Genomic DNA, 16454 nt, shown 5'->3' on the forward strand with positions numbered 1-16454 from the left:
TGCGCTTCAGGAATAATTAAATCTATTTTAGAAGCGTTCAAAAGATCCCCTGTTATAGTCTCCTTGTGGGACTAGTAAATGGTTAAAAAAAAGTTTAAAAAAATATATTAAACAAAAATAATGCTTTTCAATGGAAAAAATAGCAAACATTTCCTCCACATGTTTGGTATTAGCGCATCTGTATCAACCTGCATTATGCAATTATCAAGTAATTTTTCCCCTATGGCGAACACCATTAAAAAAAAATAAGACAGAATTGCTGCTTTTTGCTTATTCACCACGAAAACCCCCCAATGAAAAGCGATCAAAAAATGTTATGTACCCCAATATGATGCCAACAACGACAAGTTGTCTTCCAGAAACCAAGCCCTCACACAGCTCCATAGAAAGAACAATTATGGTTCTTGGGAGGCGGAGATGCAAAAACATTTTCTTCTTAAAAAAAAAAAAGAGTTTTTATTGTGCAAAAGTAGTAAAACGTAAAAGAGAACTGGCTTAGTTGCCCATAGCAACCAATCAGATTCCACCTTTCATTTTTGACAGCTTCTTTGGAAAATGAAAGGTGGAATCCGATTGGCAACTAAGCCAGTTCTACTTTACACCAGTTTGATAAAAGACCCCATATACCTACTTGGTATCGCTGTAATCGTACTGACCCAGAGGAATAAAGTTATCATGTTATTTATGCCAAAAAATGAACACAAAAAAAAAGTTCAACTTAAAAACTCAGTGGCAGTATTGCAATAGATCGGATGTTCTTTGACGTAATAAGTTTAGGTACCAGAGGCGATGAGAGCTTTTGGATCTCTTCTGTGGTTGTACTTATTTATGACAGTTCTCTGCTTCCTTACAGACACCTGGACACTTCTCTTGTTGATGTCGATGTTCAACCAAACTATGTCAGGATTCTGGTCAAAAGCAAGGTAACCGAAAACCACAATAAATAGTAAAAAATGAGTCAAGGAAAAGCTTGTATAGTTATGTTTAAAAATCAACTGTCCAATGTAACAGGTTTTTACTAATGGCACATAGGAGGCAGTATTATAGTAGTTATATTCTTGTACATAGGAGCAGTATTATAGTAGTTATATTCTTGTACATAGGAGCAGTATTATAGTAGTTATATTATTGTACATAGGAGCAGTATTATAGTAGTTATATTCTTGTACATAGGAGCAGTATTATAGTAGTTATATTCTTGTACATAGGAGGCAGTATTATAGTAGTTATATTCTTGTACATAGGAGGCAGTATTATAGTAGTTATATTCTTGTACATAGGAGGCAGTATTATAGTAGTTATATTCTTGTACATAAGAGGCAGTATTATAGTAGTTATATTCCTGTACATAGGAGTAATATTATAGTAGTTATATTCTTGTACATAGGAGCAGTATTATAGTAGTTATATACTTGTACATAGGAGCAGTATTATAGTAGTTATATTCTTGTACTTAGGAGCAGTATTATAGTAGTTATATTCTTGTATATAGGAGGCAGTATTATAGTAGTTATATTCTTGTACATAGGAGGCAGTATTATAGTAGTTATATTCTTGTACATGGGAGCAGTATTATAGTAGTTATATTCTTGTACATAGGAGCAGTATTATAGTAGTTATATTCTTGTACATAGGAGCAGTATTATAGTAGTCATATTCTTGTACATAGGAGGCAGTATTATAGTAGTTATATTCTTGTACATAGGAGCAGTATTATAGTAGTTATATTCTTGTACATAGGAGCAGTATTATAGTAGTTATATTCTTGTACATAGGAGGCAGTATTATAGTAGTTATATTCTTGTACATAGGAGGCAGTATTATAGTAGTTATATTCTTGTACATAAGAGGCAGTATTATAGTAGTTATATTCCTGTACATAGGAGTAATATTATAGTAGTTATATTCTTGTACATAGGAGCAGTATTATAGTAGTTATATACTTGTACATAGGAGCAGTATTATAGTAGTTATATTCTTGTACTTAGGAGCAGTATTATAGTAGTTATATTCTTGTATATAGGAGGCAGTATTATAGTAGTTATATTCTTGTACATAGGAGGCAGTATTATAGTAGTTATATTCTTGTACATGGGAGCAGTATTATAGTAGTTATATTCTTGTACATAGGAGCAGTATTATAGTAGTTATATTCTTGTACATAGGAGCAGTATTATAGTAGTTATATTCTTGTATATAGGAGGCAGTATTATAGTAGTTATATTCTTGTACATAGGAGCAGTATTATAGTAGTTATATTCTTGTACATAGGAGGCAGTATTATAGTAGTTATATTCTTGTACATAGGAGGCAGTATTATAGTAGTTATATTCTTGTACATAGGAGGCAGTATTATAGTAGTTATATTCTTGTACATAGGAGAAGTATTATAGTAGTTCTATTCTTGTACATAGGAGGCAGTATTATAGTAGTTATATTCTTGTACATAGGAGGCAGTATTATAGTAGTTATATTCTTGTACATAGGAGGCAGTATTATAGTAGTTATATTCTTGTACATAGGAGCAATATTATAGTAGTTATATTCTTGTACATAGGAGGCAGTATTATAGTAGTTATATTCTTGTACATAGGAGCAGTATTATAGTAGTTATATTCTTGTACATAGGAGCAGTATTATAGTAGTTATATTCTTGTACATAGGAGCAGTATTATAGTAGTTATATTCTTGTACATAGGAGGCAGTATTATAGTAGTTATATTCTTGTACATAGGAGCAGTATTATAGTAGTTATATTCTTGTATATAGGAGGCAGTATTATAGTAGTTATATTCTTGTACATAGGAGAAGTATTATAGTAGTTATATTCTTGTACATAGGAGCATTATTATAGTAGTTCTATTCTTGTATATAGGAGGCAGTATTATAGTAGTTATATTCTTGTACATAGGAGCAGTATTATAGTAGTTATATTCTTGTACATAGGAGGCAGTATTATAGTAGTTATATTCTTGTACATAGGAGCAGTATTATAGTAGTTATATTCTTGTACTTAGGAGGCAGTATTATAGTAGTTATATTCTTGTACATAAGAGCAGTATTATAGTAGTTATATTCTTGTATATAGGAGCAGCATTATAGTAGTTATATTCTTGTACATAGGAGAAGTATTATAGTAGTTATATTCTTGTACATAGGAGCAGTATTATAGTAGTTATATAATTGTACATAGGAGCAGTATTATAGTAGATATATTCTTGTACATAGGAGCAGTATTATAGTAGTTATATTCTTGTACATAGGAGCAGTATTATAGTAGATATATTCTTGTACATAGGAGCAGTATTATAGTAGTTATATTCTTGTACATAGGAGCAGTATTATAGTAATTATATTCTTGTACATAGGAGCAGTATTATAGTAGTTATATTCTTGTACATAGGAGGCAGTATTATAGTAGTTATATTCTTGTACATAGGAGGCAGTATTATAGTAGTTATATAATTGTACCTAGGAGCAGTATTATAGTAGATATATTCTTGTACATAGGAGCAGTATTATAGTAGATATATTCTTGTACATAGGAGCAGTATTATAGTAGTTATATTCTTGTACATAGGAGGCAGTATTATAGTAGTTATATTCTTGTACATAGGAGCAGTATTATAGTAGTCATATTCTTGTACATAGGAGCAGTAATATAGTAGTTATATTCTTGTACATAGGAGCAGTATTATAGTAGTTATATTCTTGTACATAGGAGGCAGTATTATAGTAGTTATAGTCTTGTACATAGGGAGCAGTATTATAGTAGTTATATTCTTGTACATAGGAGCAGTATTATAGTAGTTATAGTCTTGTACATAGGGAGCAGTATTATAGTAGTTATAGTCTTGTACATAGGGAGCAGTATTATAGTAGTTATAGTCTTGTACATAGGAGGCAGTATTATAGTAGTTATATTCTTGTACATAGGAGCAGTATTATAGTAGTTATATTCTTGTACATAGGAGGCAGTATTATAGTAGTTATATTCTTGTACATAGGAGCAGTATTATAGTAGTTATATTCTTGTACACAGGAGGCAGTATTATAGTAGTTATATTCTTGTACATAGGAGCAGTATTATAGTAGTTATATTCTTGTACATAGGAGCAGTATTATAGTAGTTATATTCTTGTACATAGGAGCAGTATTATAGTAGTTATATTCTTGTACATAGGAGGCAGTATTATAGTAGTTATATTCTTGTACATAGGAGGCAGTATTATAGTAGTTATATTATTGTACATAGGAGCAGTATTATAGTAGTTATATTCTTGTACATAAGAGCAGTATTATAGTAGTAATATTCTTGTACATAGGAGCAGTATTATAGTAGTTATATTCTTGTACATAGGAGGCAGTATTATAGTAGTTATATTCTTGTACATAGGAGCAGTATTATAGTAGTTATATTCTTGTACATAGGAGCAGTATTATAGTAATTATATTCTTGCACATAGGAGGCAGTATTATAGTAGTTATATTCTTGTACATAGGAGGCAGTATTATAGTAGTTATATTCTTGTACATAGGAGCAGTATTATAGTAGTAATATTCTTGTACATAGGAGCAGTATTATAGTAGTTATATTCTTGTACATAGGAGCAGTATTATAGTAGTAATATTCTTGTACATAGGAGCAGTATTATAGTAGTTATATTCTTGTACATAGGAGGCAGTATTATAGTAGTTATATTCTTGCACATAGGAGCAGTATTGTAGTAGTTATATTCTTGTACATAGGAGCAGTATTATAGTAGTTATATTCTTGTACATAGGAGCAGTATTATAGTAGTTATATTCTTGTACATAGGAGCAGTAATATAGTAGTTATATTCTTGTACATAGGAGCAGTATTATAGTAGTTATATTCTTGTACATAGGAGCAGTATTATAGTAGTTATAGTCTTGTACATAGGGAGCAGTATTATAGTAGTTATAGTCTTGTACATAGGGAGCAGTATTATAGTAGTTATATTCTTGTACATAGGAGGCAGTATTATAGTAGTTATATTCTTGTACATAGGAGCAGTATTATAGTAGTTATATTCTTGTACATAGGAGGCAGTATTATAGTAGTTATATTCTTGTACATAGGAGCAGTATTATAGTAGTTATATTCTTGTACACAGGAGGCAGTATTATAGTAGTTATATTCTTGTACATAGGAGCAGTATTATAGTAGTTATATTCTTGTACATAGGAGCAGTATTATAGTAGTTATATTCTTGTACATAGGAGCAGTATTATAGTAGTTATATTCTTGTACATAGGAGGCAGTATTATAGTAGTTATATTCTTGTACATAGGAGGCAGTATTATAGTAGTTATATTATTGTACATAGGAGCAGTATTATAGTAGTTATATTCTTGTACATAAGAGCAGTATTATAGTAGTAATATTCTTGTACATAGGAGCAGTATTATAGTAGTTATATTCTTGTACATAGGAGGCAGTATTATAGTAGTTATATTCTTGTACATAGGAGCAGTATTATAGTAGTTATATTCTTGTACATAGGAGCAGTATTATAGTAATTATATTCTTGCACATAGGAGGCAGTATTATAGTAGTTATATTCTTGTACATAGGAGGCAGTATTATAGTAGTTATATTCTTGTACATAGGAGCAGTATTATAGTAGTAATATTCTTGTACATAGGAGCAGTATTATAGTAGTAATATTCTTGTACATAGGAGCAGTATTATAGTAGTTATATTCTTGTACATAGGAGCAGTATTATAGTAGTAATATTCTTGTACATAGGAGCAGTATTATAGTAGTTATATTCTTGTACATAGGAGGCAGTATTATAGTAGTTATATTCTTGCACATAGGAGCAGTATTGTAGTAGTTATATTCTTGTACATAGGAGCAGTATTATAGTAGTTATATTCTTGTACATAGGAGCAGTATTATAGTAGTTATATTCTTGTACATAGGAGCAGTAATATAGTAGTTATATTCTTGTACATAGGAGCAGTATTATAGTAGTTATATTCTTGTACATAGGAGGCAGTATTATATTAGTTATATTCTTGTACATAGGAGCAGTATTATAGTAGTTATATTCTTGTACATAGGAGCAGTATTATAGTAGTTATATTCTTGTACATAGGAGGCAGTATTATAGTAGTTATATTCTTGTACATAAGAGCAGTATTATAGTAGTAATATTCTTGTACATAGGAGCAGTATTATAGTAGTTATATTCTTGTACATAGGAGGCAGTATTATAGTAGTTATATTCTTGTACATAGGAGCAGTATTATAGTAGTTATATTCTTGTACATAGGAGACAGTATTATAGTAGTTATATTCTTGTACATAGGAGGCAGTATTATAGTAGTCATATTCTTGCACATAGGAGCAGTATTATAGTAGTTATATTCTTGTACATAGGAGCAGTATTATAGTAGTTATATTCTTGTACATAGGAGGCAGTATTATAGTAGTTATATTCTTGTACATAGGAGCAGTATTATAGTAGTTATATTCTTGTACATAGGAGGCAGTATTATAGTAGTTATATTCTTGCACATAGGAGCAGTATTATAGTAGTTATATTCTTGTACATAGGAGCAGTATTATAGTAGTTATATTCTTGTACATAGGAGGCAGTATTATAGTAGCTATTTTTTGTACATAGGAGGCCTATAAAATTGAGTGTGTGTGTGTGTGTATATATATATATATATATATATATATATATATACAGTACAGACCAAAAGTTTGGACACACCTTCTCATTCAAAGAGTTTTCTTTATTTTCATGACTATGAAGGCATCAAAACTATGAATTAACACATGTGGAATTATATACATAACAAACAAGTGTGAAACAACTGAAAATATGTCATATTCTAGGTTCTTCAAAGTAGCCACCTTTTGCTTTGATTACTGCTTTGCACACTCTTGGCATTCTCTTGAGGAGCTTCAAGAGGTAGTCCCCTGAAATGGTCTTCCAACAGTCTTGAAGGAGTTCCCAGAGATGCTTAGCACTTGTTGGCCCTTTTGCCTTCACTCTGCGGTCCAGCTCACTCCAAACCATCTCGATTGGGTTCAGGTCCGGTGACTGTGGAGGCCAGGTCATCTGGCGCAGCACCCCATCACTCCGCCTTCATGGTCAAATAGCCCTTACTTTCAAAGAGTTTGCCAATTTTTCGGCTGACTGACTGACCTTCATTTCTTAAAGTAATGATGGCCACTCGTTTTTCTTTACGTAACTTCTTTTTTCTTGCCATAATACAAATTCTAACAGTCTATTCAGTAGGACTATCAGCTGTGTATCCACCTGACTTCTCCTCAACGCAACTGATGGTCCCAACCCCATTTATAAGGCAAGAAATCCCACTTATTAAACCTGACAGGGCACACCTGTGAAGTGAAAACCATTTCAGGGGACTACCTCTTGAAGCTCATCAAGAGAAAGCCAAGAGTGTGCAAAGCAGTAATCAAAGCAAAAGGTGGCTACTTTGAAGAACCTAGAATATGACATATTTTCAGTTGTTTCACACTTGTTTGTTATGTATATAATTCCACATGTGTTAATTCATAGTTTTGATGCCTTCATAGTCATGAAAATAAAGAAAACTCTTTGAATGAGAAGGTCTGTACTGTACATATATTATATTGTACACTTTATTATATTTGGTTTAGTTTTTTGATAAAAGCTGCAGTGCTATAGATTCATGTCTTCAAGTGAATAATATTTGGGTCTTGCAGTACTGACAGCACCTGGGCAGGTATTCTGATTATTACATCAGAGCAGTTTAGTGTCCGGTACTTATCAGTCCATGTTGTATAGTTGAAATAAAGTGGCCTAAATGGGAGGAAATGCTCAAAAACCGCAAACACCGGAGCGTGTTTATAACCGGGGGAGCAATTCCTCCGCATTTGATCCGTTGCTAGCGGCAATCCCCAGCAAAAATGCATACAATGGAGGATGCCGGCAGCAGATCACATGCACCACAATGGCATCCTACACAAGATGGGATAATGTGTGGATGCAAATATAAAAATACGTAAATCACTGCAGTTGCCTATCATTGTGGTGCGCCTTTCGCAGTGATTCATGTTGTATAGTTACCCAGCGTCCCGGCAGATGCTCGTGTACAGAGTCTGGCGTTTAGACGGATTTCATCTGGGATTTTCTTTATAATCACAGATAAAAGTAAATCTCTTTGCTCGGAGAGTTGTGATAAATCTCACGTCTCTGCTCCTGACATCCACTTGGGAGTTGAGTTCCAGAATGATATCTTATCCGTCATTGCCGCTGCTCGTTTCATCAATCACCCTCTGCAGATGTGCGAATATCTCCTCCTTCCCCATCAGATGAGTGACCAAAAATCTAAAGTCAAACATTTCTCAAAATTATGCTGTAATCTAAAAGGCTAGATAACTTCACTGCCTTTTACAAGATGGACACACTTATCTCCTGAAATACTCTGTGCCACTGGGGACCTTGCTCCTGTGATCAGGAGCAGTCACACAATCACCTTGCCCCAGTCACATCTAATCAGATAAGTGAACGGTGACTGCCTCCTACAAGGGCAGCGCTCTCCTTTCCTGAAACACTCTGTGCTGCTGATGACCTGGCTCCTTTCATTTTGTAAGGCATCATTCACACGGCCGTGACAAGATGATCATTAGTTCATCCGCGAAGAATCCGTGTTTGGCCCGTGTGTCTGTTTTTAGCTGTCCGTGTGCCATCTGCGTTCTTCATGAAAACCACAGACCAAACACGGATGGCGCCCGTGTCGTGTTCCTAGTTTTCGCAGATCCATAGACTATAATGTGCATGAACCATAATCGTGGAGAAACATAGGCATGGTGTCAGTTTGTTGGGTTTTGTCTTCATGACGTCCACCGCGTGGGTCAGTATAATTGTGTTAAAGGGGTTTTCCTGGACTCAGAGAGTGGTCGACCCTCGGCCGTGTCTGCAGCCCCGCAATGCTGTGGCATCAGCATCCTGTGGCATCGGCATCCTGTTGATGGGCCAGTGATTGGCTGCAGCGGCGACCTGTCACTCATTTGGCTCGTGGCCCAGTGACGTCCCGCATTGGTGGAAGGTGACTGTTGTGCTGCAGCGGTCTACGTGGCTCCCATCACTTTTTATGTTTTCTTTAAGGAGGTAGAATGAACAAAAACAGCAATTTTAGCATTTTATTTTTATTTATTGTTTGCAGTGTTCATCATATTGGACAAGTGATGCACGGGGTCATTACAGTATTTTGATAAAAAAGAAAGTACTTTAATTTTTTTTTCACTTTTTTTTCTTCTTATTTTTCACTTTTTGGTTTCTAGTTCTTCTGTCCCCGCACTTGTGATTCTCTTATTCCCTGTATAATACACTGTAATATTTCTGTATGGCAGTGTATTATATCAGCTAGGCCTGATATAATACACGCAAAACACGGATGGCGTCCGTGTGCGTTCTGCTTTTTGTGGAACGGCACGGACAGCCATTAATATAACTGCCTATTCTTGTCCAGAATAGGACAGGTTATATTTTTTTAGCGGACCACGGAACGGAGCAACGGATGCGGACAGCACACAGAGTGCTGTCCGCATCTATTGCGGCCCCATTGAAGGGAATGGGTCTGCATCCGAGCCGCCAAAACTGCGGCTTGGATGAGGACCAAAACAACGGCCGTGTGCGTGAGGCCTATTAGGCCCTAATAGACATCGCACACGGCAGATTTGGAGGCCATTAGACACGTTAGGCCCCAGGCTACCATAACACCCCTTGGCACCCCGCGGTGGCATCAATGGGGGAATGGTAACGAGGTAAGAAAGAGGGCCGCCTCACTGTCTCCAACAACTTAGATGCTGCGGTCTGCGTTGGAATTTCATCTGGATTTTGGCCCGTTTGCCATGTTGAAATCCACCCGCATTGATTTTCCGTGATATTTGCACACAGCATCTCGCACAGCCGCAGATTTTCCCCTCTGTGGAAATGAAATTGGCATCATGGTAATAAAAGAAGTGCAGTAAGCGTGGGGACCGTGGCCGGTATTGGTTAACTGAATTTAATGGCTCTAATAGATGGCATAACGTATGTAGCAAATTATTAAAGTTACGTTTTTTGTGGCTTTTTGTTGCCGTTTTATTTTTTTATTTTTCAAAAAGCAGCATGCATATATGTAGTCTGGAATTTTGTGCCATAGGCTTGAAAAATTCCACAAAACAGCATATGGCCTCCTGCACACGAACGAGTGCGTTCCGTGGCTGTATTGCGGACCGCATTTTGCAGATCTGCAATACACGGGTGCCGTTCCGTGGGCATTCTGCATCACGGATGCGGACCCATTCACTTCAATGGGTCCGCAAATCCGGAGATGCGGACGGAAGCACTACAGAGTGCTTCCGTGGGGTTTCGTCCCGTACTTCCGTTCCGCAGAAAGATAGAGCATGTCCTATCTTTTTGCGGAACAGGCGGATCGCGGACCCATTAAAGTGAGTGGGTCCGCGATCCGCTGCAGCTGCCCCGCGGTCGGTGGTCGTGTATTGCAGCCCGGCCACGGGGCGCACACGTTCTTCTGCAGGAGGCCTATTACAGAGGTTACAAGATAAAAAAACACTGAAACTGTGGAGGGGCTTTGCTGCAGTGCAACATACCCCTTTGGTTTAACAGATCTGCTTAGGCTTTATTCACACGGTCATTGGGGGCCATTTACAAGGACCAGCTTTACGACAGGCGTAAATGTTAGTAAATTTGTCAGGGGCCGAAGTCGCAGCCTGTGGCACAATCCTGACACCTGCTCGACACTCCTATGTGTCGATCGCGCTGCAAACGCCCATGTAAAAAACTATTGTTGCACAGGGGTTAAAAAAATTGAAAAAAGGGGGTCATATGCCATTTTTACACCATAAACCGGCGGAAAATGTTCGTAAATGACCTCCATTGTTTTGGGCGGTGATTTCCATCAGTGATGGTGAGCCGAAACCAGGAGCGGAGCCTGCACTGAGATAATGTATATTGGAACATTTGCACCGGGTTTTGGCTCAAAGTCACTGATGAAAATCAGGCACCAAACACTGACTGTGTGAACAAGGCCTTACGGTGGAGTTATGCGGGTAAGCCTTGTGTTCAGATAAGATGCGGCTCCTTCTTCCTGGTGATGGCGGTTTCCTTGCTCCAGGACCCTCACCAATGCTCTGTTTTGACCTTCATGTTGGTTTATTTTCTCTTCCAGCCCTTTCAGCTCGTCCTTCCTGAAGAAGTGAAGCCCGACAGCAGCAGTGCCAAGAGGTCGCAAACCACGGGCCATTTAGTGGTCACTATGCCGAAGGTACCTGCAGCGATGTATACTGATATCACTACCTATAGGTGGCACCAGAGAGGCCGTTTTCTTCCTTCTGAGAGCTGAGACCTTTGCATACTTTTTCCCAGGGAGCGTCGTACACAAGGAGAACCATAGAACCCCTCAGAACTTCTAATATCATAACCATACACAAGTAAGGCTATGATCCTAGAAGCCTCGGTTCCAGGAGTCATTGGGTCAGTATTCCAGGACCTCCAGTTGTTAGTGGTGGTAGTTTTAGGTTGGAGCAAGTGGTAGTAAGATACATCTCTCTAAGGCCTCTTTCACACAAACGAACGTGTGCGCTCCGCGGATCCGCAATATACGGGCGCCGTTCCGTGGGCATCGGATGCGGACCCATTCACTTGAATGGGTCCGCAAATCTGGATATGCGGAACGGAAGCACGGAACGGAACCTTACGGAGGCCCTACGGAGTGCTTCCGTGGGGTTTCGTCCCGTACTTCCGTTCCGCAAAAAGATAGAACATGTCCTATCTTTTTGCGGAACGGGCGGATCGCAGACCCTTTAAAGTGAATGGGTCCACGATCCGCTGCGGCTGCCCCGCGGTTGGTGTTCGTGCATTACGGCCCGCAATTTGCGTGCCACGGGGCGCACACGTTCATGTGAAAGAGGCCTTAGACACAGGAGGCTTCTGTTCCCTATGCTGCCTATTCCTTGCATCTACTGTCCAGCCCCGATCACATTGGAGGACCCTCAGTGGAGCAGTAGTAAAGTGCTCCCTGGACGTCCCCCGGTCTCTGGTTCTTGTGCACTTTCTCTCCTGAACATCTGGGACGTGCTTCTTAGACCGGAGCATGTATTAGAAATTGTCATCCCATCTAGATCATTGCTTATGGGTCTCCAATTCAAAATGCAAAAAACTCCTTAAAAAAAATTTAAACTGAATTGAACAACTTAACTCCTTAATGATGGATACATACGTGTGCGAGTTATACATGTAGCTGAACCTGCTCCATACATGGCAGGTGCTGGCTGTGTAATACAGCTGACAATAGAAATTGGGGCATCTGAAAGGTTAGAGGGAGGGGTCTTCCTCTGTCCTCCTATCAGAACCCCCTGCGATGAAATCACTACATCCTATGTCATATTAAATTGGGCCATTAGAAAATAAAACCTGTCTAAAAAAAAAAAAAAAAGCCCTCATACGGCTATATGGACAGAAAAACAAAAAAGTTATGGCTCCGGGAAGGCTGGGAGTGAAAAATGAAAACTCAAAAATGGAAAATTACAGGGTCCTGAAGGAATTAATTTATATACACAAGGTGTATGAAGATGGGTGTTCTGAATTAGACTAGCCCTTTAATAAGGCGGCATGAGAGGGGCCCTGACCCTTCAGCTCCACAATATTCTGAGTGATATATTTGGTCGCTTTGTAATCTCCCCCGCTCTCCGATTGCCGTCCTGGAAAGTAATAACTGTATGCGCTGCGTCCCCAGAGGCTGCCGTGTTTGTATTGATTGCGGTGTTACCTGTGCGCTTCAGGGGCAGGGTTTTCCAATGTATTATGTAACGGCCGTGGACAGGAGTATTAAATCTCCAACTTGTCATCCATGCTAAGCAGCCGCCGATTCATCAGAGTCCTGCTGCACTTAAGAAGCCATAAAACATCAGCTCCTTTCCTGCCTCACACTGGCGCTGAGTCCTCACCCCTCCCCCCCTCCCCCCCAGGTCATTAGCAGGGGTCGGCCATCCTGACATGGGATCAGATGATGATATTTGCACCCAATGGGCTGTACAGCTGCGGCGGAAGTGCAATGGATGTAATAATACGGATAGACAGACAGTAAAGCCTCTTTAATCTAGCATCCATAGGATCTGAGGGGCATCAGATCATCAGATATTCTGGACTATTGGACGAACAATATAAACAATACAAACTGAACGTCAAATGGTGTCATTGTGTCTGATGTGAAATCAAAGGCTGTTATGCAGTTTTGTTATGCGGCAGAGGAGGTGCACGGTCAGGTCTGCAGACTTGGGGCTGATCTTAAAGGGGTTGTAAGAGATTTAAAAATAAATTAGCAATCGGCAGGAATCTGTTTAAAATAAAGAAAAAAACACAACTGGCTCTTTAAATGTCTCTCTGCTCCAGCTCCGCCGCTCTGGTCCCAGCTGGTACTGTGTTCTCGTGAGCGCTGCGATCGCGTACTGTCCATGTAACCACTGAGGCCTGTGATTGGCTGCAGTAGTGGCGCTGGAGCAGCAGGGCATTTAAAGAGTCATATGTTTTTCTTTATGTTTCCTGTTTACAGTTTCCTGCTCCTTTTCTTTTTCCTACATCTGGTTTCTTTTTTGTTATCCCTTTTTGAGGCCTTTCATAATAATTTTTACCCTCTTGACAATTCCTTTAAAGGGGTTGTCTCACTTACCTGGCTCCCCGCTCCGCCGCTGCTGCACGGATAAAAACATCCAGTGTCGAGGGGGGAGCAGCCAATGGCAGACGGTGATGGGGACGAGCCTCCCTACCATCGGGGGTGACACTAGGGAGGCTTGTCTCCGTCACCGCCTGCCATCGGCTGCTCCCCCCCACGAAACCGGATGTTTTAATCTGCGCATGGGGAGAAGCAGTAGCGGGGGTGCGGGGACTAGGAGCGGTGTAAGGAGCCAGGTAAGTAGATTCAGTGTGAGGGGTTCGAGCATATGGGGGACATGTTTTAGCCTTGGATAACCCCTTTTAATACAAGCAACTTACTAATGTATTGTGATTCTCCATATTGCCTCCTTTGCTGGTTTGATTCATTTTTCCATCACATTACACACAGCTCGTGTCCAGGGGTTACCGCCACCGCTGCAGCACACATCCGGGGTGGCTGGGATGGGGGCTGCTGCGCATGCGTGCCTATGTGCCTTCCCACGGTCCTGACCGCTGGAGAGGCTGGCGCTTTTTCCTATAGAAAGCAAGCATGTCCGCCGCTGCTGGATTGCAGGGTGGTCGTAATTCCTGGAAACGAGCGTAATGTGATGGAAAAATGAATCCAGCCAACAAAGGAGACAATATGGAGAATCCCAATACATTAGTAAGTGCCTTGTATTAACGTTCTCTACATGATAAATGCCATTTGCGGACGTGAGAGGACCCCTTTAAGCCAGACCCTTGGCAAGCAGCGTTCCACTTTCCTGCTTCCCTTGTCGAATACGGTAGAAAAAGATGTTTCGGTGTTTTTACCTTACTTTGAGTTTTTTGTGGCTTTTTTTTTTTTTTTTATATGGCCAGATGTTACTTTTCAGCTTCAGATCTGCCGATTCCTTGGCTCCACTTCTGTCATCCAAGATGGCCGCACCGCTTCTCAGACTGCCTGGTGCATTTCGTAGTCCAAGACACTTCTTTCTGCCCTTGGATTGGCCGGCACGGCTCCTGTGAGAAGTGCTGTCCAGTCCAAGAGCAGGGCTGGACGAGCAGGAAGCGTCTTGGACGACCCAATGCACAGTATGAACCGGCCAGCCTGAGAAGTGGCGCGGCCGTCTTGGATGGAGGAAGTGGAGGCCAGAGATCAGTGGATCTGCAGCTGAAAAGTAACCTGTCTAGCGCTGAACACGTTGGAACAGCGTCGTATGGCGTTTTTTATACCACTGAAGGAAAACACAAAACTATTGATTAGTAAACTTGCCCCATTATTTGGATAGAAATGGCGCATGTAGGTGTGAATAGACCCGTAGACATAAATTGGTATCTCTTATTAGTCAGTAATGGCTGAATTCTCTGTCTCTCGTGGCGGTGAACATCTGATCCAAGCCCTGAGAACTGGGCGCCATCCATAATTCATCAGGAGCCATTATCCTGGAGTCAGAGAAGCACAGACGTGTTCCTCATCATCAGCACTCCTAATCCCCACGCACACTAGCCTGTAAACCGCACGCAACGCAGCACTTCACTTTATTAGCCGCAAATAAAAAAATTGAAAAAACGGAAAAGTAACGACAAGAGTGCAAATGGAGAACGAGACGGGCTGTTTAAAGTCAGTTACCCTTTGAATACGTTTCCTTCAAATATCCAAACATCCAAGATGATGCATTATGAGACTAAGGGGGTCATTTATTAAGACCGGCGTTTTAGACGCCGATCTTAATAAGGCGGTGGATCCGCCAAAGTTATGTTGAGGTGCCGGCCTCTACATAACTTGGGCGCATCCCACCGCCACTTCTAAATCTACGCCAGCTCCCTTGCTCGCTTAGATTTAGACCATTTTCTGCGCCTAAAACAGTCGTAGAAAATGATGAATGAGACGGGCCCCTTTCCCTGCTCACTTTTGTAGACCTGTTGTGAGTAAGGGAAAAGTTGCAGATTGCGGCGCAAAGAACATTTACGCCCCACAATCTGCGCCAGAAATGCACCTAATATAGACGTATTTCTGTTAATAAATAACCCCCTAACTCCTCTGCACACTGAAACGTTCCCCCAGCATGCTGAGCCGCCATGGTGCAGAGATAGCAGTCGCGTCCGTGCCTACAGGGGCACACGGACTCTGTGGCAAGTTAGAAGATAACAGCATCATACCTCCCAACATTTGCCTCCGCCACAGTTCACAAGAAATTTTTAAGCTCAGCCCAGGAGCTTTTAATGCAAATTTGCATACGCCCCGCCCATGTGGCAACCCGTTTCAATCCAGCGCAAAACGGGACGGTTGGAAGGTGTGCAGTATTATAAGTGGCACTAGCAGTAATTCCTTCATAACTTTTAGTAGAAATAATACAGGAATGGCACAACATAGAGCCATAAGAATAGATGCTCCAGAATCGTTATTACATGGGGAATGCATGAAGCTATTAAAACAGACCTGTCAGGAGAGGTGACATGTCCTCTTTAAGACCGGCATCTAAAATGCAAATAAATGTGCCCCTATATGTATATTCACCTACACCGCCAGGAACGCTCCTGACATACATGGTTAGTGTCTCCATATCTTTCTATCAACATATGGAGGCCAAAAGAATTAGCTTTTGGCCTCCATCTGGTCATTATACGTCAGTATAGCTCTACAAAAGGTATGGAGTAATATAGTATGCTATGCTATTCCAGATGCTGTAATAGCCTGTGGGTGATCAATGTCATTCTGTGGCCACCATCACAGGACTCTGTTAAGGGTGTGATTTGGGATGCTCCACTGTCTAACTATGAAT

At 39.9% G+C, this 16454-nt stretch overlaps 1 protein-coding gene across 2 annotated transcripts in view; it reads left to right on the forward strand.

Moving 5' to 3' along the window:
- DNAAF11 (dynein axonemal assembly factor 11) overlaps positions 1–16454 on the forward strand; it is a 59045-nt gene that overhangs the window by 27093 nt on the left and 15498 nt on the right. For both annotated transcript variants that reach the window (XM_040432381.1, XM_040432382.1), the window contains exons 9-10: positions 854–923; positions 11207–11302. In XM_040432381.1, the coding sequence (XP_040288315.1) occupies positions 854–923; positions 11207–11302 (166 nt within the window). The remainder of the gene's footprint in view (positions 1–853; positions 924–11206; positions 11303–16454) is intronic.

Source organism: Bufo bufo, chromosome 5, assembly GCF_905171765.1.
Source record: "Bufo bufo chromosome 5, aBufBuf1.1, whole genome shotgun sequence".
Classification (NCBI taxonomy): domain Eukaryota; kingdom Metazoa; phylum Chordata; class Amphibia; order Anura; family Bufonidae; genus Bufo; species Bufo bufo.